The following is a 21,935-nucleotide window of genomic DNA, read 5'->3' on the forward strand; positions in this document are numbered from 1 at the left end:
AGTAATGTCTGTTTAGGAAATAGGGTGGTGTATCAAAAGCATCATTAGAATTTCAGAAGCACAGCTATATATCCTATACTCAAAGTGTATTTCAGAAGGTGTGAAGGACATTTGATATAATTTACTGGGTATGCTTCCTGCTAAAGAGGCTGTTGCCACAGAATAAAACAAAAAATAATTAATAGGAGTGAGCATATGTTTTTGAAGAACACAGAAATTAGCAGTGCTTATCTGAAGAGTCTCATGCAATATTAATATGCAGATGTCATTACAATGTCATTGGAATATACTGTATTATCTTCATTTTGTAATTTTTCTTTACATTTTCATTTGTTGCACTATGCCACCTTAAAAAAGAAATTCAGTACAAAAGCCAGATGCACAAATAATATTAACCTAACTATAAAAGCTAGCAAAAGCTTCAGATTTGAGGCTGTCATGAATTCACTCTGTCATAATAACTATAGAGTTACAATGTGGTGAACTATAATCCAGATGGTAGCCTGGACCCTGAATTGAGTTGCTTTTATTATCAGAATTTTTAGATTACTTTTACATAATTTCTCATTATTGTTATTTATTTAATATTTCAGCACCCCGATATGGTGCCACTTAAATTAAGGTAATAAGGTAAAAGATCGTTTATCTTTTATTCTCTATATCTCAGAAATTCTGGTAAAAGAAAGAAACACGATTTTAAAAAGAGATATTTAGAAAAATGTTTCAAGAGAGGTTGGTTGGCTCATTAAAGCAATGAAATAGGGAAATTTAAAAAAATAAAAAAGTCCCCTCAGGTTGGCAGGGAGTGATATGAAAGAAGAACACAGATAGGGAAGATGGAAAATTATCTATAATATTATTCCATTTGTGTCCAAATCCTGTTGTTAGTCCAACTAACCCATATAGTTTCACTGCAGTGTGAGAAATGACCAAGAATTGAAAAAAATAGGCCAGTCATAGCTGAGATAGGCCAGTCATAGCTGAAGTAAAGTTAAGTGCAGGGTCAAAATGGAAAGTGAAATTTAGGAAGCCAAAGACAGAATGCAGAGTGAAGTTGCCCTCAAATCCTGCCTCACAAGATGAGGCTGTATATGTAAATTCTGAAATTGGTCAGAAAATGGTGGTACTTTTCAGCAGAAAATATGAATGAAAATGAGAAAAATTGTATTTGTTGATATTTTCATTGGATTTTTTTTTGTGGATCAAAACTAAATTTGAACATTTCTTTGGTTTTCAACAAAAAGCTTTCACTTTTCCAGTACAAACATTAAAAATGTTTGAAGGAAAAAATAGTACTTTCTATGAAAGCTTTTGTTTAAACTAACCAAGTTTTCCTTCAAAAGTTTCAGCAGAAAGTTTTCCAAGCAACCTTAATACATTCACTTCCATGTAGAAGGCCAGCATGAGGCATAGATACTATTTAAGTCCCAGTTACTCCTTCTTTTAACACAGTTGTGAAATTTACCCTTTGTGAAAACTTGGCCAATCTGAGGAAAGAAGAGAGTCACATGGATAATAAAGAAAAATGCTGCTGTTTGTCCATGTAGTATGTTTTAATCTATATACATACGTACAGTAGAGATGATGTTATGTTTATTTTCACTTGTTATGTATATTGGAATACTTATGTTTCATTTTTAAATCTGCAGATCATCCAAGATTTTTCAACCAATTGTACGCTGGTATTGATTATTACTCTTTAGTGGCTCGTTTCATTACAGAAGCATTAAACCCAAGTGTGTAAGTGTACCTCTTTTGCACTCAGTGAAATGACCCTGGACCCCTATTTCAACATTCCCAAAATTATGAATACCCACTTCAGGTTTCTGTTTACATTTAACACAGAGGACATCTAGCAGGAACTTGGGGGATAATAACAGAGTTTGTTTCTGCATCACATAAACATATACTTCGCTAAGATTATGGAGCCTGTTTCAGTATGAGAGTTTTAATTTGGGAGTAAAGATCCCCCACTGAAGGGTCTTTTCTTTGATATTCGCTTTATCTGGAAATTTGTTTTTTTAGGGACTTAGATATGCTATTTAGATAAATTCAAGGTACCTTCACTGCTGGTGTTTGTGATTTATGCAATTATAATGGCAATTTGAAAATTTGCTGTGTGTTCAAGGTGCAGCAAGGACAAATGTTAATATTGGTTATTGTTTTTGATGTGTTTGGCATGAAATGCTACAGTGGTCCACTTTTATTTCATCCCAACATTATTTGTCCTTAAATAAACTTTTTCCCATTTTGGGACTAGATCAATTTTAAAACACCAAACTTAGGACTGATGTTAGCTCAACTGTTGTAAGCATGCTCAGTGGCACAGCCACCGTTAGTATTTGCTCCACATAATATTAAGTATGGGCACCACAATGAATTTGCACAAATGTTGTAGATGTATATATGCAAGCAATAAGGAGAAGTTGGAACTGAAGTCTAGGGTCCAAGAACGATTGCTTCAGATGGGAGAATCTTCAGTATTATTTTTGCCAAACCATAGAAGCCACAAGAGGTCCTCCACAGTTCAGCACCCACAAAAATCTGTCTAGTTACATTCATAAGTGTTAAATTTTCCATAAACATTTTCAACCTGAGTAACTTTTGTTTTTGATGAAGAGAACAGTACAATAAAAAAGCACAAAAGTAAAGCTATCACGAGAGAGCACAGTGTATGCATCTCCTCTGAAATGGTCTGCATTGAACTGAACACAAATGGCTTCTCGATTGGGCAGGAAAATGTATTAGATGTAGGAAACAAAAACACAACTTACATATAATGGGTACATTTTCCCAGTAGTGTACGGTTTAGGCGTTCGCTTAATACGAGTCACATAACTCAAATCCTTATGCATTACTTTGAAACTGTAAAGGTTGGTGTTATGATGCTGTTAGGAATAGAGTAAATGGCCATACTGGATTAGCCCATTGGTATATTGAAATTCAGCCCCAGATGCTTCAGAGGAAACTGCATAGTAGATTGAAGTGGGCTAAACTGCCATCGAGGGAAGACTTTCCTAACCCCTAATAGCTGGAAATTGGTTTAAATTCTGTAGAAGGATATTTTCTCTCTCCCCCTGGCCCCAAAAAAACTTTTTTATCATTAATATTATAAACTTTGGATATTCTTGTTAACCATCTTAATCTCCAGTCTCTCTTTCAATCTTGCTAAATTCTTACTCTCTATGACATCCTGTTGTCATGAGTTCTGTAGTCTATCACCAATCATGATACTTTTATATTTATTTAGATATACATATGAGGTGTCCCCCGTGTTTTTGTTAGTGGAAGAAGCCGTCCTGAAGAGAATGATTGAGTTCATAGGTTGGAAAGAAGGTGATGGCATATTTAATCCAGGTAAGGATGAGGGCTGTCCAACTTTTGAATTTCAAGCTAACCTATAGAAAATGCAGAGAGATACAGATTTAGGAATTTTGTGATTGTTTAATTTGTATAGTGTACTCAAAAAAGCATACAAAATCAAATTATGCAAGGATTTTTGGCTTTAATAAAGTTGTTTTACCCAGGCTGCTATTTAAAATAATAATAAATATTTTATGAATCTGTGCAATCGCATTAAACAAGAACAACTGTATGGCTCAATTTAAAAACTTACGTGGAACGAATTCTAGAGCCCCTGAAACTGGAGCCCACCTCGTTCTCATTAATATCAATAGCAAGCTCTTCTTCAGTGACCTGAGTGGGCAGTAAGCTCAGGCTCCAGTTCTAGGACAGCATGAACAAGATTGGGCCATTTAAAGTGATCATAATTTCAGTGGCCTACAAGTGCTTTACCAAATATATTTTGCAGGAAATCTCCATGCAGTGCATTCACAGCTATTATGTAGTTTACATAGAGGTCTGCACTGAGATGTGGGGTGACGTTGTACAGCTTCAGAGAGCGATTGCACTTCTGGAGCATGTAGCAGGGGTGCATACACTGCATTGTCCTGCCATGTTCCCTGCCTAACTGCTAGCCAGCTCCAGTGATTAGTAAGAAGGGGACAGTAGGGTTGCCAACCATGTTGGTTTCACCGGGAGTTTTCTGGATTTGGGTTAGATCTCCTGAAGGCTACTGAAGCCAGTCTAAGGGAATTTAGCTTGCTAACAGTCCAGAGGTGGGCTGAGGCAGACTCTTTGCCTGCCTTGGTCCCACACTGCTCCTAAAAATGTCCAGCATGTTCCTGCAGTGGCTATGGGATGGGGGATGGAAGGGGAGGTTTTTGTGCACTTGCCCTTGCCCCAAGTGCTGACTCTACAGTGTCTATTGGCTGGGAACTACAGCCAATGGCAGCTGTGAGGGCGGTGCCCACAAGCAGGGCCAGCGCACAGAGCTACTTGGCCCCTTTGCATAAGAGTTGCTTCCAGAGGAATGTGCTAGTCACTTTTGGGAGCTGCCCAAGGTAAGCACCTCCTGGCTGGATCTTGAACCCCAACCCTCTGTCCCAGCCCTAAGTCTGTACACAAACTTCCTCCCAGAGGCCCCACCTCTTCCCACATCCCAACCACCCATTCCAGTTCAGAGCTTGCACCCAAACTCCCCCCTGAGAGCCCACATCCCTCACTCCTCACACACATACATCCTCCTAGATGCCACACCCGCACCTAATTCTGCTCCCCAACTCCCTGCCCCAGTCCAGAGCTTGTACCTGCACTCAAACTCCTTCCCAGAGCTGTGTGCCCCTCCCACACTCTAACACTCTCTTAGAGCCCTCATCTCTCTCCTGCACCCCAACCTCCTGCCCCAGTGTGGTAAAAGTGAGTGAGGGTTGGGGAAACTGAGCAACAGAGGGCTGGAGGGAGGGGGGTGGAGTGAGCATGGGGCAAGGCTTCAGAGAAGGGGTATGGCAGGGGCATGGCCTACGGCAGGGGTGGCCAACCCGCTGCTCGTGAGCCGCATGTGGCTCTTCAAAGAAAAAATGTGCGGCTCCCACACTCGCGGCTCTTAAAGGGGCAGCATGTTTCTCTCTGAAAGAGACTGACCTGGAGTCACGGCGTCCCATGCAGACTTCAAAATGGCCACTTTTAAAGGGCAATGCCTGCTCTGCTCTTAAAAGGACAAACTGTGGGTTTTTTTTTTTTTCTGAACAACTTTTTTCCTCGGCTCTTTGCGCTGTATCCACCACTATTTTGGCTCTTTGTCTCTAATGGGTTGGCCATCCCTGGCCTAGGGGCAGGGCAAGGGTTTTTGTATTTGTGTGGTTAGACAGTTGGCAATCAGCCTTTGATTTAGCTGCCAATCCCTAGTATAGGGCGTGTTGTTGTGCCTGTGCCTTGTGCAAAATGCCTGACCCATGCACCCACATAAGAGTCCGATGCAATGCACCCCTGTATTTTACATAGAATCATAGAATCATAGGACTGGAAGGGACCTCGAGAGGTCATCGAGTCCAGCCCCCTGCCCTCAAGGCAGGATCAAGCTCCGTCTACACCATCCCTGACAGATGTCTATCTAACCTGTTCTTAAATATCTCCAGAGAGGGAGATTCCACCACCTCCCTTGGCAATTTATTCCAATATTTGACCACCCTGACAGTTAGGAATTTTTTCCTAATGTCCAATCTAAACCTCCCCTGCTGCACTTTAAGCCCATTACTCCTTGTCCTGTCCTCAGAAACCAAGAGGAACAAATTTTCTCCTTCCTCCTTGTGACACCCTTTTAGATATTTGAAAGCCGCTATCATGTCCCCCCTTAATCTTCTTTTTTCCAAACTAAACAAGCCCAGTTCATGAAGCCTGGCTTCATAGGTCATGTTCTCTAAACCTTTAATCATTCTTGTCGCTCTTCTCTGTACCCTTTCCAATTTCTCCACATCTTTCTTGAAATGTGGCGCCCAGAACTGGACACAGTACTCCAGCTGAGGCCTAACTAGTGCAGAGTAGAGCGGCAGAATGACTTCACGAGTTTTGCTTACAACACACCTGTTAATACAACCTAGAATCATATTTGCTTTTTTTGCAACAGCATCACACTGTTGACTCATATTCAACTTGTGGTCCACTATGACCCCTAGATCCCTTTCCGCCATGCTCCTTCCTAGACAGTCGCTTCCCATCTTGTATGTATGGAACTGATTGTTCCTTCCTAAGTGGAGCACTTTGCATTTCTCTCTATTAAACCTCATCCTGTTTACCTCCGACCATTTCTCTAACTTGCTAAGGTCATTCTGAATTATGTCCCTATCCTCCAAAGAAGTCGCAACCCCACCCAGTTTGGTATCATCTGCAAACTTAATAAGCGTACTCTCTATCCCAATATCTACATCATTGATGAAGATATTGAACAGTACGGGTCCCAAAACAGACCCTTGAGGAACTCCACTTGTTATCCCTTTCCAGCAGGATTTAGAACCGTTAACAACCACTCTCTGACTACGGTTATCCAGCCAATTATGCACCCACCTTATCGTGGCCCTATCTAAGTTACATCCTTATGTCAGTGTGTATTGTTACCCTCCCTCGCCCTCTGTCGCTTGCTCTAACTCACCCTCACTCACTTTCACCACTTGTGCTCAGCTATTATGTTTCCTGAAGGCCAATCTTGGTTTCTTTTCTCTTCTGCCAACATCTTTGTAACTATCTGCATGGAAGCCAGTCAGTGGTGTGAAAGGTACACCTATGTGTGCACTTCTTACGTTTTGGGTGTCAATATTTATCTTAGAACTGGGGTGAGCAAACTTCTTTTGGTGTGCTACTGTCTTGATATGAGTTGGTAAAGCATGAAATATTTCTGGATTAATTGTTTTAAAACCTACATTTTAATATATTTTAAACAAGTAGCATTATATTGTCAATCTATGTCAGCTACAGGTGTATGGGGAGAAAGGAATGCAACGGTGTATCCCCAAAGTCTTCCTATACGGAATTATTAGTGACAAGAAAGCAAGCAATGAAATTGTCCAACCTGCTTCTTGAGTAAGAGAAGCAAATTTTAAAATTAGTGGAAGGGATGAGGAATAATTAATCTATCTCACTAATAAGTGGTAGAAACGTAAATTAACCATAATTATAGACATTGGAAATATATGTCTTAGAGTCTGTGCATATGTTTGGAAAGACACTGGCATATTCTGTAGCGTGTTACAGCAAATTTACTCAAAACCTTATGAAAACACCAAAAGATTCTTTAGTAAATGAATTGCATCTTTCTTTTCCAGCTTTCATAAAACTGAATTTAATTGCATAAGCCAATCTTATAAAAATCCTCTCTATCTCCTTGAGATCTTTCATTTCCCTTCCAGATCTTCTCCCAAAGATCTTCTATTCCTTCCAGTTTTTCCTAATTGGCTCTTTCCTCCCTAAGTGGTTTGAGACCTGGTTGCCTGAGGGACCATCTCTCTCTCCATGGTGTATTGCCACAATTGAGATAATTGGAGGCGCTGGACTTGGAGCTCCCACAATGCATACAAGAAGGAATTGCTGGTAGGGCATCCTCTATGAGGACTTCTTGGTTTCAGTGATCATTCCCTTGTCATTTGGTCCACTACAGCCCAAATCTGTTAATCTTCCAAGCAGGCAGGAAAGCCTCCTTTTCTTCTCTCATCTTTCAAGTGGTTGACAAAGTGTATGCCAAGAGTTACTTGTTTTTTCCAAAGACTAAAATATAATAAATGAATGCGTGTGTTTTGTTTTTACAGGAGGCTCTGTTTCTAATATGTATGCTATGAACTTAGCTAGGTATAAGTATTGTCCTGAGATAAAGGAAAAGGGGCTTTCAGGATTGCCAAGACTGGTTCTTTTTGCATCAGAAGAGGTAAATAAATTGCACCCATTGTCATTATAGATTTAAAAATAATGAACATTTTTTCTTCTGCATATGCACTGTTTGATTGTGTGACTAATGCTGTTCCAAGCATAATCAAATGATTGTCAATATACGGTGTGAAACATGGGTGGGTGTAGATGGCTGGTGGTGAATTCCCCCAGCTCAGAAAAATGCTCCATGAGTGGAAAATAATGGGAATGGATTTGTTACTTCTTGCCAAACTCTGTTGGAAGAAGGAAAAGTTGTGTCAGGGTCAGGAAGGGGAAAGGTTGTGGTGAAACAGAGCTTGGCTATGCCTCATTTCCCACTTTAATAAGATGTAGCAGGAACATCCTTCATTAATGTTACTTAAAACTGCTTTCTTGAAGCTTGAGCTTACATTGGGACCAGGCAATCAACTGGCTCCCTGCAGCCCCCCTTCTCCACTGGCTCTGAACACATCTTGCATGTGGTGGACCATCAAACCCAGCAAAAAGTATCCTGGCATAATCCTTTACCAAAGCTCTTTTAAAAAAAACACACCTGCTAAAAGCCTCTAAAATCTAAAAGAATCTAAAAATGTCTTCTATTTTTAAAGCTTTCAAACACAGCATATGCAAAACTCAGGTGAGAGACTGGAGTAGGAGGGATGCCTACTGGCACTAATCCTCCTTCAGGACTTCAGCTTTTAATTAGAGCCTCTTTTCTCCCACCTACATCTCTGCCCCTGGCGCTTTGGCACATTCACAACCCTTTAAAGAAACTAGGTTGAGTATTGTTGTATTTGAGATTAGATTGGTGCAGGTGGTATAATAATAATAGTAATAATAATAATAATTTATTATTAATAATAACTTCTGTTACAATAGTAGCTAGAAGCCCCAGTGGAGATCTATGCCCCATTTTGCTTGGAAACACACACAAATATAGTAATACTACATGCCCTTCCCTTAAGTGCTTACAACCGACAATCTTAGTGGACAAAGCAGTTTTTCAGATGAGAACTTGGACTCAGGAAGATGCCATGGCTTGCCCAAGATAAAATAAAAATTGTGTGGTAGTGCCAGGGACTGAACTCACCTGTCTGGAAACCCAGTTTAATGACCATCCTTCCTTTCTCTCTGGGGTCTGATGTACACAGTACTTCTGCCTGTGCCTCTAGCATTTGTTAAATTAACTAAAGATATTATAATTAACGTTGTACAGAAGTGCTAGAACTTTTACCAATTTAGGAAGAAAGAGACAGAACTTTTCATAAACAAGAAAATATTAATTTTTATTCTGTCTTTTAGTACAGGATATGGTTACAGTGTGTTAGAAATTATAACAAAAATATTAAATCTTCTATTCACTAGTCAAAATAATTCCTCATCCACATTTTAAATGTACTGGTGTTCAGATTAGTCTTGTGCTTTGAAAGAGGGTTTTTTCTTCCCACCTGAATGATTGCAGATATTATATCTCCCTCAAAAGAAAACCACAAAGAGCTTGCTTAAAGTGGGAACTCTGAGCCCTGTGATACATGGATTGATACTGTGTAGACTGACTGTAGTTTCTTTAAGTACCTGTACATCTTTTGCTAAAATGGTGCTGTGTAACGTATTATATTAGTGCAGTTGGCAAATAATAAGAGAGATCTCTGCAGCCAGTATATTTTGGAGATTTTTTCTTTTAATCCGGTGATGTAAGCACTCAAAAGCTATGTTTCAGCACAACTCTTATCCTCTTTACAGCAATAGCTTCTGGCTGTACACTTAAAACTTCTTTTTCCTCCAACTGAAATCCGTGGAATAACTCCCATTTCAGTGGGAGCTGACTGGACTCTTAAAATCCAGAAATGATGCATCTTCATGTTGTTTTCCTTGTGGGGGGCATTCAGTCAGTTCTCATTTTTTCCTCTCTCGGTATCTCAAATGCTGAAGCTGTATTTACCTTCTTCCTTTTGTGTCCCCCCCCCCCCCCATATTTCATAAAAAGATCTATGATTCAGGGATCTCCTTTTGCCTAGTAATTTATAGATTTTGCAAGTCTAATTGCTTTCTGGATCAATTTGATTGTTTCCAGTGACTCAATGTTATGGGTTTCATTTGAACTTAAAATGGTAAAAGGCAAATTTAGTGGTAAAAGTGAGTGTTATAAGCTAGCTTTTTTATTACTGTTATTTCATTATTTATTTAAACATTCGGAAGTCATTTGAAATTCTATTGCTGAAGTCCAAATCTTTCATGAACAAAAAACTTTGCAGCTATATATCACCAGTTTGTGATGTAATTTGATGTTATACAAGATTAATTATCCACCAATGTGTGCTATTATTCTTGCAATAGTCTAAATGAATGAGTCCTAAAGGTTTTGTGAATGTGTCATGTTAGAAAATTAAACATTTTTAATATTGACTGATATTAGCTGTTAGTATTTTGTGTGCATTTAGTTGAAGGGGGTTGGGGGAATCTTCTTTGTTTTTAAAAAAAGGAGAAAACCCTTTGAGATGATCCATCTCCTCAAAATAAGCGTGACAAGTTTGAATACCCTTAATATATTCATACCCACACATTAAAGTGCTGTACATTTTTCATAATTATGTTCTTCTGTAACTGCATTTGTGTGAACCCTTTGGAAGAAAATTGAACTAATTAACCACCTGGCTTCACCTCCTGTATAAGAAACAATTCTAGGCATCTTCAGGGTTGTTGGAATAGGTATTATTTTAACCCCCAAAAAACAGCATGAAGAATTTTCTTCTGATTTCCAATAAGAGCGATTCTAAAATACCATTTCAGATTTAGGACAAGCCTTAAACCTGCAAGGTGCTAAGAGCTTGTGTGAATTGCTGAGAGTCCATCTATAACTATATCCAGTAGCTTCTATGAGAGATGAATGCATTCTGTATTTTACAAGTGCTTCTCAGTACCTTGCAGGATCAAATCCAAAGTGATTGTCTACACTTAAAAATTAATTTGGATTTAAGGCACGGTGTGAATTTGAAGAGCAATAACTAACTGTGACAGTGAACTAAGCTAAAGTAGAACAAGGCACTCTTATTTTGGAATAAGTGTCCCACACACTGACAGTAACTCCATGAGTAGTCAGGTCCTAGGTCACAAAGATGACACTTAGAAATACAGTAAAATATGAAACTTTGAATCTTTGCATTAAACCAGGCTGGGCAGAATGCAGCCTGAGGGCTGGATTCAGCCTGCCTAATGCTTTGATCCGGCCCCCAGACTGCATCTGGCCGCTTCCTATTTATATCCTGCTGCCCCAGCCACCAAATTTCCAGGCAATGGCTCAGGCAGCAGAAGCCTATTTAAATTTTCCTGGCTCCCGACTGTGGCACTATCCTGGCAGGCTGGAGCTGCGAGCCTTTTAAATAGCAGCAGCAACCCCACACGGCTGCCAGGCAACATGGTAACTGCGGGGCTGGGAGCCATGAGCCCTTTGCTGGGTTTTTTAATTCAAAGCCTCCAGTCCAGACAACTCTGGGGGGAGGCTAGTTACCACCCCTGCCTCTTCCCTCCCAGGCCCCATCTTTCTGGGGGTGTGGAGCCAGCCCATGACCACATTGTGAAATTCATGAAGTGGTTCCCACTGAGAAAATTATCATCCACCCCTGCATTAAACAGAAGAAAAACTGCAGTGCAGAGATTGTTGAGTTGGTTCTTATTCACACTAAGGCCACTTTGCACCACACTCATAGTATAAAAATCCAATTTAAGGGTCCCTCTCACTGCTAGACTGGTGTGAACTGCACTAGTGCATGTTTTAAGGCTTCTTTGTGTAAAAAGCATCCTTAGTGTAAATGAAAAGCAGGTTTTGTGTGTGCACGCTTATGGGAAGAGACCGATATGGTATCTTTTTATCAGTATCTTAAATATGGACCACGTTACACTTTGCTTCATTATCAGCTGTATTATTGAGTGCATGTCACCTGACTCTAGTTGTCTTGTTTCTGCACAGCACTCACAATTTGCTGTTTCCATTAGGAAATAAAGCCGGTCCCTGACTTATGAACGGGTTACGTACCAAACACCTGGTCGTAACTCGATTTGTTTGTAAGTCGGGAATACATGCTTTTAAATACGGCTGCGCTGTTCGTAAGTGAGGATGGTGCATTCGTAAGTCGGTAATGGGGTTATTGGGAGATTGGTCGTAAGTGCGAATGGTCATAAGTTGATGCATTTGTAACTCGGGGACCGGCTGTACAGTTAGTGATGTGGCCCTGGTTAAATATTGATGTCACTGTACACCATACCAAGTTTTTTTTTTAATTGCTTGTTTGTTTACTCCTTTCATGTCTTTTTCATTTAATTAGTGTCATTACTCCATGAATAAGGCAGCTTCTTTTCTGGGCATAGGAACGCAGAATATTTACTTCATCGCCACAGATGAAAGGTATGGAAACAAGACCACTGCCATGGGCTGATCCTTTTAAAATGCAGTAGTGCTGTAAGTAAGTAACCTATTTGAACATAACTGAAAAAGTTTTAAATCTGTGTCCCTTAGAGGTAAGATGATACCTGAGGAACTGGAGAAACAAGTCCAGCGGGCCAGGAAAGAGGTGAGAGGGGGGAAGAGACCGAGAGAGCGAGCATGCAGGCTGCGCGTTTGTGCATTTGAATGAAAGAAAAGGGAATAAGAGTGAGCAAAAGTTACAATAGGGCAGTTCATGTGAAAATGTTCTTCTGACATGTGCAACTTGCTTGCCACAAAATGTTCAGTAAGCCAGGAATTCCGGGGGATATGCTGTACAAGGCCATAAATGTTTTCCAAGGCCTTTGCTAGTGTTGATCACAAGATCAAGTAATGCTGCCCTGAAGGATTCTACTACTTCTTTTCCACTATTTCTTTCAGCCTCCAGCCTTTGTAAATTGACCTGATGAATGTATTGCTTTAAGCTGTCTCTGCTTTCTTGATTAGAATGTAACAAGCTTAACGATAGCTTTTGCTATCAGAAAAAGTTATCAGAAGAATCAGCAAATGTTAGAAAGGATCTGAAACAAAGGCCTCTTGTCATAGTGTATAGTAAATACCAAATTCCACCCTGCCTATTGCAGTGACAGGGATCAGAGACTCCATTCAGTGTGTGTTTCTCCAGGAATCCTGCCCTCCATGAAGATGAGCGGGATAGCTTTTGCAGGGGCAAGAGTTATGCATTGCATGATGTATTTTGCTGCTCTTTTGAGCATTAGCAAAGTGTGTGCCCACAATCTGCCAGTCAATGGGAGGCTGTACCGGTGGAGGCTCAGGTAAATGAAGTGGCTTCTCAGGGGCTAACCCTGGTTAACTGTGTCCAGCCTATGAGCCAGTTGCCCACTGCTGACCTAGGATGTTAATGTGCTGGAGCATACATAGTAGGGCTGACACTTAAGCCTGTTTTCCCATAATTTGCAATCAAGTCAGAAATGGACAGCAGAAAAGGTTTTCAATAAGGGTTGACTTACAGGTATATCCTTCACCAAAAATTGAGAATTGTTTTTCCACTATGTACCATATTGAGTTGACTGAATACTGATTTACTGTGGGTCTAATTGCATAGCAAAACAATTCCTCTCTGCCTCGCTCCATTCCCTCAGACAGCTGATGCAAAAGACTTACACTTCCTTCGTTGTGAATAGGTAGGAGAAAGCACAAGTGGAAATAAAACTGGGTAACTAAAAAGCAATAAATTAGCTGGGCTAATGGGGAAAAATTCCTTGCTCAGGTAAGAAAAGGATTCTCAAATGGACGGTTGATAGATTTTTTGGATGATTTTAAAGAAAAGCACGTAAAACAAGAGTGGCGGGGGGGGGGGGGGGGAAGAGAGGTAGATCCATTTGTTCTGCACTGATTTTTAGAAAAAATAAAATATTTTTCCTTATTAAAAATGTTCTGGTTACAGATTTACTTTCTTTGATCAATATTTATTACTGTTTCATTTGCCTTGAAATGGGAACAACACACACTTTGAAAGGTTCTCTGATTTCAGTTTTAGGTTCTGTAAGTACCTTTCTTGATGAAATTCTATTTTATAATTTTTCCACAGGACTGTGTCTCAGCCGATCATAGTAAATATTCTTATGACTCCCATATACATCAAGGAACTTTTTTTTTCCTATTCCACAAGGGATAGAAGAGCATGAATACTTTATAAAACATAATATAGAGACAAAATGGGAGAGGTAATATCTTCTTTTGGACCAAATTCTGTTGGTTTCAGTCAGGTTTCAAGCTTACATAGAGCCTAGACATGAAGAAGAACATTGTATAAATTTGAAAACTTGTTTCTCACTAGCAGTAGTTGGTTCAGTAAAAGATATGACCTTACACACCTTGTCTATCTAATATCCTGGGACCAACATGAGTAAGACATAATAGGCAAGAACCGTAGGCTTCTTTACTAACAAGATTTCAATAGACCAGGTACTTAGAGCAAAAAGGAGAAAAGCTCAGAAAAGAGGATTTGCTTAAATATAGTGGCAAGCAGAATACAAATATGCTTCCTTTACTTACTACTGTAAACAAGTTATGGTCATGATCAAGAATTCAGGGAGGGTCCAATCCTGTTGGCCTAATTCAGGCAAACCTCTAGTTGGCTTCAGTGTGAGTTTTGCCTTTGCCTATTCATTTACTGTGGGAGCAGACCAACAAGGACACTTTAATGATTTTTTGTTAAATGTAATGAATAAATAAATAGAGTTGTTGCCATTGCAGAAGTATTGTTTCATTTGGTACTTTAGTTTCAGGCTCCTTTGTTGTGTTTCAGATTATATGACTTGTTTTAAACAGAGGAATGAACAAAAGTTCAGAGGGATGTTAGAGACTGGGACTTTTGTGAGCATATGGGCCCGAGTCTCATTTATATGAAGGCAACTTTACACTGTTCTGGAAGCAAGTAAAATTGATTCTTCCTGCAAGGCCCTTTCATATGGCTAAAGAAGCATAAAGTTGCCTTAGTGTACTCTGGATTTCATTTGAAATAAAACCTCACGTTGCCAGATTGTCAACAGTTATAAATTGAATGAATGGAGCTACGCTGATCCACATCAGCCAAGAATCTGGACCTAAAAATACATTGTGTTAAAGTTAGGCATATAGCTGATGAGAAATCCCAAATGTAACAGTTAAATATCAATTTTAATGCAAATACAGCAATGATCTTATATATGTTATCATCCTTTGGACATGGCCCTGACTGTTGCCCAGGACTAAACGCTCCCATCGACCTGAGAATTCTATTGCTCAGCACTGTTTAGGATGAATTTAGCTTTTCTAAATAACTGCAGACCTGGTTGCATGTGCAACTCACACTGACATCCATAAGAGCTACAAGCTTATATCAGAGGGCAGAATTCCAGCTACTGCTGTAATCACCCTACTAGTGTTAACTATACAGGAAAACTGGGCTGGCAAGGCCAAAAGGGGATAGAGAGAATTGCCAGAGATCCCAAAGCTGCCAAAGGTTTCACTAGTCAATCTATCTAATCTGCCTGCGTGATGGCAGAAGATCTCACAATATGTTTAACTACTCTCTATAATCCTTACTATATTCAGAAGAGTAAGACACAATTGTGGGCCACTGACATTGGGGTTATATAGTGATAATTGTTTCAGGTATAAAATATGCTGGCATCTTCAAAGGCAGAAAGTGTTACCATGCTCAGTCTTCCTCATGTGCTAAGCAGGGTGAAGAATGCAAGCACGGCAGAGGTAATGCAGATGGGATCCTCTGAAAGATGAGGAGTCACTTCCTTACCTGATGGCTGAAGCAATATTAGGCAGCGATGCAGCAAACACAGGAGTGAGAGTGTGAAAGATTGTGAAATGACAATTAGAGTAAAAGAGAGAGATGTCAACTGTCCAACATGCTTTCATCTTTATAGGGCTCAGAGCTGTCAAAACATAGTCTGCATCTAGTGGAGTCCAGCCCATGATATATCATCCAAGAATGCCGGGTTTTTTTTGAAAATCAGCACTTTTAAATACAGTCTCTCATAAGTTAGCCTTTTACTGCTGAGATACTAAAATGTAGATATTGTTATACCTGCCCTACTTGTCTAGCCCATCTTATGTTTTAGCTCAGCACGCATATTAGAGGATGTGAACAGTGCAAATGACATTGCTTTGTTTTGGCTCATTTCACAGGGGGCAGCACCGTTCCTTGTCTGTGCCACAGCTGGTACAACTGTGCTGGGAGCATTTGATCCTCTGGATAAAGTAGCTGATATCTGTGAAAAATATGGCCTTTGGCTGCATGTGGATGTAAGTTACTTTATATACAGTGAAGTTTGTTAGTATTGCTTCAGCATTGTTCATGCTTTCTTCAGCTGCTGTGATATTTCCATGTACTCAGAAACCAGACGGGAGCTTAATCCCATTTGCCATTCTTTATATGGGTAGCAGAAATGCAGCCAGTTCCTCTGCTAAGTTCTGCTTGCTGAAAACCAGCTAAAAACCTGGTCAAAGTCTTTTTTCAGATTGCCAGATTGTACTTTAAGAATGCTTCTAAACAACTTCCCACTCCTTCCTCCCACCCAAAAGACAAAACAAAACCCCCATGCAGTTTTGAAGAGGAGAATTGTGTAGAAATATTATTTCAAATTCTTTTGACTTCTTAATATGGACTTGACATAACCATAAGTACTGTTAGTTGGGTCAAAGCCTGCTCACAGTTAGACTAGCAAGACTTGTTCATGAGCATTTAGTGGTTTAAATCACTGTTCCTTCTAATCTTTTCCATTCATCTGGATTTTTTACAGCCAGATGCAAAATAGTTGTTTTTAATGTGTGACTATGCACTACCAGTATAAACAACAACCTAGCTATGGTCACTCTGCTAATCAGCTGAGCAGCATTTGAATCTCTTCTGAGTGGCTGCACAAGCTCACAGCTTACAGGGAACACTGGTCTAAATGAGAGCAGAATCTACCTTCATAGCAATAAATTGCTTTCTCACATTTGTGGATTTGGCTTTCTTGTTGACCCACTCATGTTTTCCAGGACTGCTCAAAATAAAAAGTTCCCTAACCCTTTTTTGTAATGTGGATAAGGTTTTAATTTTATACAAATAAAAGGCAGGAAAGTTGAATTTATTATCCCTGTCTTGAGTAACCATGGTACTTGTATGAACATGAAGATATGTTTTTTTTTATTTTAAATTTTAAAATTGTTTAAAATTAAATCTTGTAGGCCAAATTCTGCTGGTTAATTAAGCTAGTATAAATACAGCATAATTTGAAGACTTTTGGTGTTACTCAAGATTTATCTTGTTGTAGTCAGAGGAAAATCTGGATCTGGGTTTATAGGAGAGATTTCATTTTGTTTGTTTTTTTTCATGTTGAACATTTTAACTTTTTTGCAATGGAAATGCCCTGAGTTTTAAATAGAAACTTTTTTTATTTACCCTCATCATGCTTCCATTTGGATCTGTGAGTTTTGTCATTGATTTGATGGATAGATCCTCTCATTTTCATATAAGAGCTGGACAAATGGCATGGTTAGGTCATTGCTTACCAGCAAGGGTGCCATTTCAGGAGGGTAGAGTGGGCAGCAGCCGTGCACTCCGGGATGTGGCTTGCTTTTCATCCCATTCCCTGGACTATCAAGGAGTGAGGGGGAAATTATTTGAATTCCATGCGTGCTTCTCGCATTTAGCTAGTGAGTTCCCTTCACCAGCCAGGTGTGAGAGGCATGCACAGAATGCAAGTACCATTCCCTCACTCCCTGATTGGGGAATGGGATGAAAAGCAAGCCACATCCTGGAGCGTGTGGCTGCTGCCCCCTACCCTCCTGAAATGGCGCCGTTGCTTATCAAGTCTAATTTTTTTATCTGATAATAGTCCTAGGCCTGTGGTTAAATTGCAGTCTGGGAAATACTTGCTAATGGCCTGCAGAGAGCTAGTTTTCCTTTTTTTCCAGCTGCTAAATATTGTTGGGAAGCTAAAAATAATTTAATATTAGAAAAATTACTTTTCCATGCATGCAATTTCTGTATTTGCTATAAGGATATTACTTGATTTCTAGAAGCAGGGGTGGTGTCCTACACAAAAGGATATGTGTCAGTGCAACATCTTATCTATTAAGATGTGGTTCATATTACGAGAGAATTTGAAAATTCTTATTGTAGGCTAGTAGTTGGGCTTTGGTATATTTAAGCTTTTGTCAGTGGGTATTTGTGTATGCATGTAGAGGGTCCGTAACCTTATATTTTATTATTTTGTATAGCTATGTATATCCATTCAAGCTCAGTAATGTGGAGTGAGTGTTCTTGTAAATGGAGAAAAGATCTCAAGGGTTAATCATAATATAATCAATGATGAATATAAGAAAGAGAAAACAGGTAAACACAGGAACTGTGGTCCAGAAATAATCTTCAGAAGTTATGGTGATCAGAGGCCATTCCAAAAAGAAACAGCAACTACACTGAAAATAGTGTTTGAAAGCTAAAAGCCCACTTCTGTGCTGATACAGTGGTTATCAAGAGAACACCTAATTTGGGCCTGTATCATTTTGGAAAAAGAAAAAGAACAATTAAAATCAAATGATGTTGAGTAGGTGTAAGTGCTGTACATAGTAGGGCCATATTTTGATGTCAGTTACACTGGTCAGAGTCTGCTGGCTTCAGCCCCAGAGTTATTAATCAAGCTTTCTAAAACTGAAATCAGCAGAATTATTCCAGATTTACACTGGTGTAACTCATTTTCAAATGTTGCCCCATGTCAAACAGTACTAAGGCAGTTTTCAAATATCTAACTGCTATTAAGCAGCTTCAGGGGGTAGCCAAGTTAGTCTGTACAGGAAAAAACAACAAATGGTCTGGTAGCACTTTATAGACTAACAAAACATGTAGATGGTATCATGAGCTTTTCTGGGCACAGCACACTTCTTTAAATGACTGGAGTTTGGAGTTTAGGATGTGCAGACCCAAAATAAATAGGAGAGAAGGTATGGGGAAACAGGGAGCAGAGGGTATGGAAAATCAAAGGGAAAAACAGGAAGGTAGAGCTGGGAATCAATAAGCACCTGAAGATTGGGTAGTTAAAACGAAGCAGATAAGAATCAAAGTCAATAGATAGTACCCTTCCTAACACAGGAATCTACACAAAGAGCTGTTTGCACCTTCATTGAATGTTAGGTTGATAGTGTCCCAACCATCCCTCATCACAATTGAGTCCATTAGCATGAGAATTGAATTTGCGGATGAATTGTAATTCCAATGCCTCTCTGTGTATTTGGCAAACCATGAACCGCAATCAAATGGCCCGCTGGCCTCATGTGCCCACAGGCCGCATGTTGAGTAGGTCTGATTTAGATTGTGCTTGGTCCAGCCGTGAGGTCAGGGCACTGGACTCGATGACCTCTCGAGGTCCCTTCCAGTTCTGGTAGTCTAAGATTCTAAGGAGATGCCTTTTTGTATATTATTTTGCTAAATATATGTGAAAAATCACAACACTTTGCATTATAAATTTGTGTTCATAGATGCAGAATTTTGTGGGGTTGTTTGTATGTGGATTTTTTTATTTCAAGGGGTAGCTTGTGGATTATGAAGTGCAGAGTCTAATGTGGTGATCTTTTTGTCTTTGTCTAAAGAAAAAACAAAAGCTCAGTTTGTTGTTGCATACATAGTTAAAGTTATATTGTCTTAGAACCTGTCTGACTTCTATTGAAATTAATGGGAGCTTTTCTGTTGACTTTAATGGGTGATGGATCAGTGAGTGGGCATTGAGCATAAATGAAGTCTATTTGCAGCTTTTCCATAGAATTGCTGTGTGATCTTGAGCCTTGGAAAACTTGGGTTTAATTCCGTTTTACTGAAGAATTACTGCATGGTTTGGGGCAATTCACTTTTTCCCTTGGAGCCTCAGTTCCCCATCTGTAAAATGGGAATAATAGTACTCCCTTACTTCACAGGGGTTTTCTGGAGACAAATACATAATACTGTATGGACTCACACATAGGCACTTATATGGCCTACTTTACTGCAGTAAGACATTATTTTAACCTTTCATTCCCTCGTGTGCCTTTACTACTCCTATCTCTCAGTTATGGCAAATACTATTCCTAGCCTTTTGCTTCTGAAACAGATACTGATACAGATAAATTATAGACCAACTGATACTGCTACCACAGTGCAGCTGCTTTGCTGAATACTGCATTTCCCATACTTGCATCCTGAGAACTCGGATCTGGTATTTCTACTTTATCACCCTTACGTTAATGGACAGTGGATGATCAGTGTGATGGGTTCCCTTGGGGTGCCACCTGGAACTGGGGTACCACTGAGGCCCCCAACCTACTAGCCTGGGATCCCTTTACACTGTATTGCCGTGACCAGCCTGCTAAGCCTTCTCCCACCTTGCACTTTACCAGTAAACATAAAGGTAGGGACATACCCAGCTGCAGCTATAGACATGCTGTGAAGCTAACACTGCATGGAAGGCACAGCTAGGGCACATCACAGTTCAAGGCATGCACTCCCTTCTGGAGGGTAAACTCAGAATTATATCATCTTGCACCGTGCAGAGAAATGTACAGCGTAAGTTCATGAAATTTGCCCCTTCCCTCAATTGGAGAAGAGGCAGAAAGCTGTTTTATGTCTAAGTTATGACTCAGACACTGGTTTTAGAAAAAACAAAAAACACATGTATTAACTGCAAAAGATAGATTTTAAGTGGTTATAAGGGCTAGCCAACAGATCAAAGCAATTTACCTAAGAAATGAACAGAAACACAATGTAAACTTAATATACTGAAGAGATCGAATATGAGTAGCAAATTCTCCTCATAAATAATGATTTAAGCTGGCTTCAGGCTCTTACTGGGCAAGCTTCACTTGCTTGCAGCTTAAAACTCCCAGTTATTCCTTTCATGGGCTAGAAACCTCTGGGTCAAGCACATCCCCTTAGTAGAGTCCTTCTTCCTCAGGTGTTTCTCAGGCCCTCCTTTGAGCAGAGAGTTAGCCATGACAGTGTCACTCTCCTGCCTTAAATAACTTTCATATGGAGGAAACCCTTTCTGTCCAGGGAAGAACACTGGTATTCCAAGATGGAGTCCAGTATCAGGTGATCTGGTCACATGACACTAGTGTCACAGCTGCTGTGTACATTTTGACACAAACATTCTGCATATGCTTTTAAAACCATTTGGATCCCAATCCTGCAATGGGTTCTGCATGAATGGGTCCCTGTACCAGTGAAGTTCCCTGCTCAAGTCCCTGGTTTGCTCAAACATTGTGACTACCAGCCTGGAGCAATTTGCAGGATTAAGGCCTTCAGCATTTGAACCCTTTTCTTTTTTGCTAGTAATAATTTCTTATGAAAGTCTTTGAGCACATTATGTGATATGTGTTCCAAAATCTCCCTTTCCGTGCATAGCTGAATAGAAAGTAGGAATGTTAATGGTTAAGTGGTGGGGGCTAGAGCAGTTCCCCACCCAGATCGGGCAGGATTCTACTCCAGCTCTGCGGAGCCCACTGTTGGTGGGGAGCACTCCAGCCTGGTCATGGGGGGCCCCCACGTTGGCCCCGTTTAATCAGTTAACTGGTTAAGCTTAATGTCTAACTCGTTAATTAATTAAATGGGATTTTACATCCCTAACAGAAACTCTTCATTAATGTTTGAGACTTATGGATTCAATGCAGCTATTAGGTAGCGTGTGTGTGTGTGTGTGTGTGTGTGCGCGCGTGCGCGCGCGCCTAATCCTGCTCACATGGAATCCATGTTAAAAATTCCATTGATTTCAGAAATGCAACATCTGACCTTCGGTGCTGCTGTCACATACTCGTAGACATTATAATCCATAGTAAAAGTCAATGGTCCAAATTTTGGGCCTGACTCTGCAACTTACATAGAGTAGCCTTTACTTGAGAGAGTATTGTCATTGAGGTCAATGGGCTACTCAGGTGAGAGCTACAGAGTGAGAGAGATGACCAGAATTCAGCCCTCTTCTACACCAGTGCAGCCAATCAGATTTCACCATAGTTGCATTGATATTATTGCCAATGTTCCCTCTAATCTTTTCCATCCATGTGCAAAATAAATTATGTGCACCAGGGCAGGTGTGAATGTGCACCACAAGTAGAAACAAAACCTAGCTGTGGGCACTCTGCTAATTAGTTGGGCAGCACTGGGCAGAATCTCTCCTGAGTGGCTGCACAAGCATACCGCTTACAGGGAACTCTGGTCACTGAGTACAGAATTTGGCACTGTGAGCACGGA

At 40.0% G+C, this 21,935-nt stretch overlaps 1 protein-coding gene across 5 annotated transcripts in view; it reads left to right on the forward strand.

The window, feature by feature from the left end:
• Nucleotides 1–21,935, forward strand: part of GADL1 (glutamate decarboxylase like 1) — a 104,329-nt gene that overhangs the window by 20,077 nt on the left and 62,317 nt on the right. For all 5 annotated transcript variants that reach the window (XM_025190298.2, XM_075921977.1, XM_006134301.4 and 2 more), the window contains 6 exons: nt 1,650–1,740; nt 3,251–3,357; nt 7,638–7,753; nt 12,057–12,136; nt 12,248–12,302; nt 15,866–15,982. In XM_025190298.2, coding sequence (XP_025046083.2) covers nt 1,650–1,740; nt 3,251–3,357; nt 7,638–7,753; nt 12,057–12,136; nt 12,248–12,302; nt 15,866–15,982 — 566 coding nt within the window. The remainder of the gene's footprint in view (nt 1–1,649; nt 1,741–3,250; nt 3,358–7,637; nt 7,754–12,056; nt 12,137–12,247; nt 12,303–15,865; nt 15,983–21,935) is intronic.

This window comes from Pelodiscus sinensis, chromosome 2 (assembly GCF_049634645.1).
Source record: "Pelodiscus sinensis isolate JC-2024 chromosome 2, ASM4963464v1, whole genome shotgun sequence".
NCBI classification, from domain to species: domain Eukaryota; kingdom Metazoa; phylum Chordata; order Testudines; family Trionychidae; genus Pelodiscus; species Pelodiscus sinensis.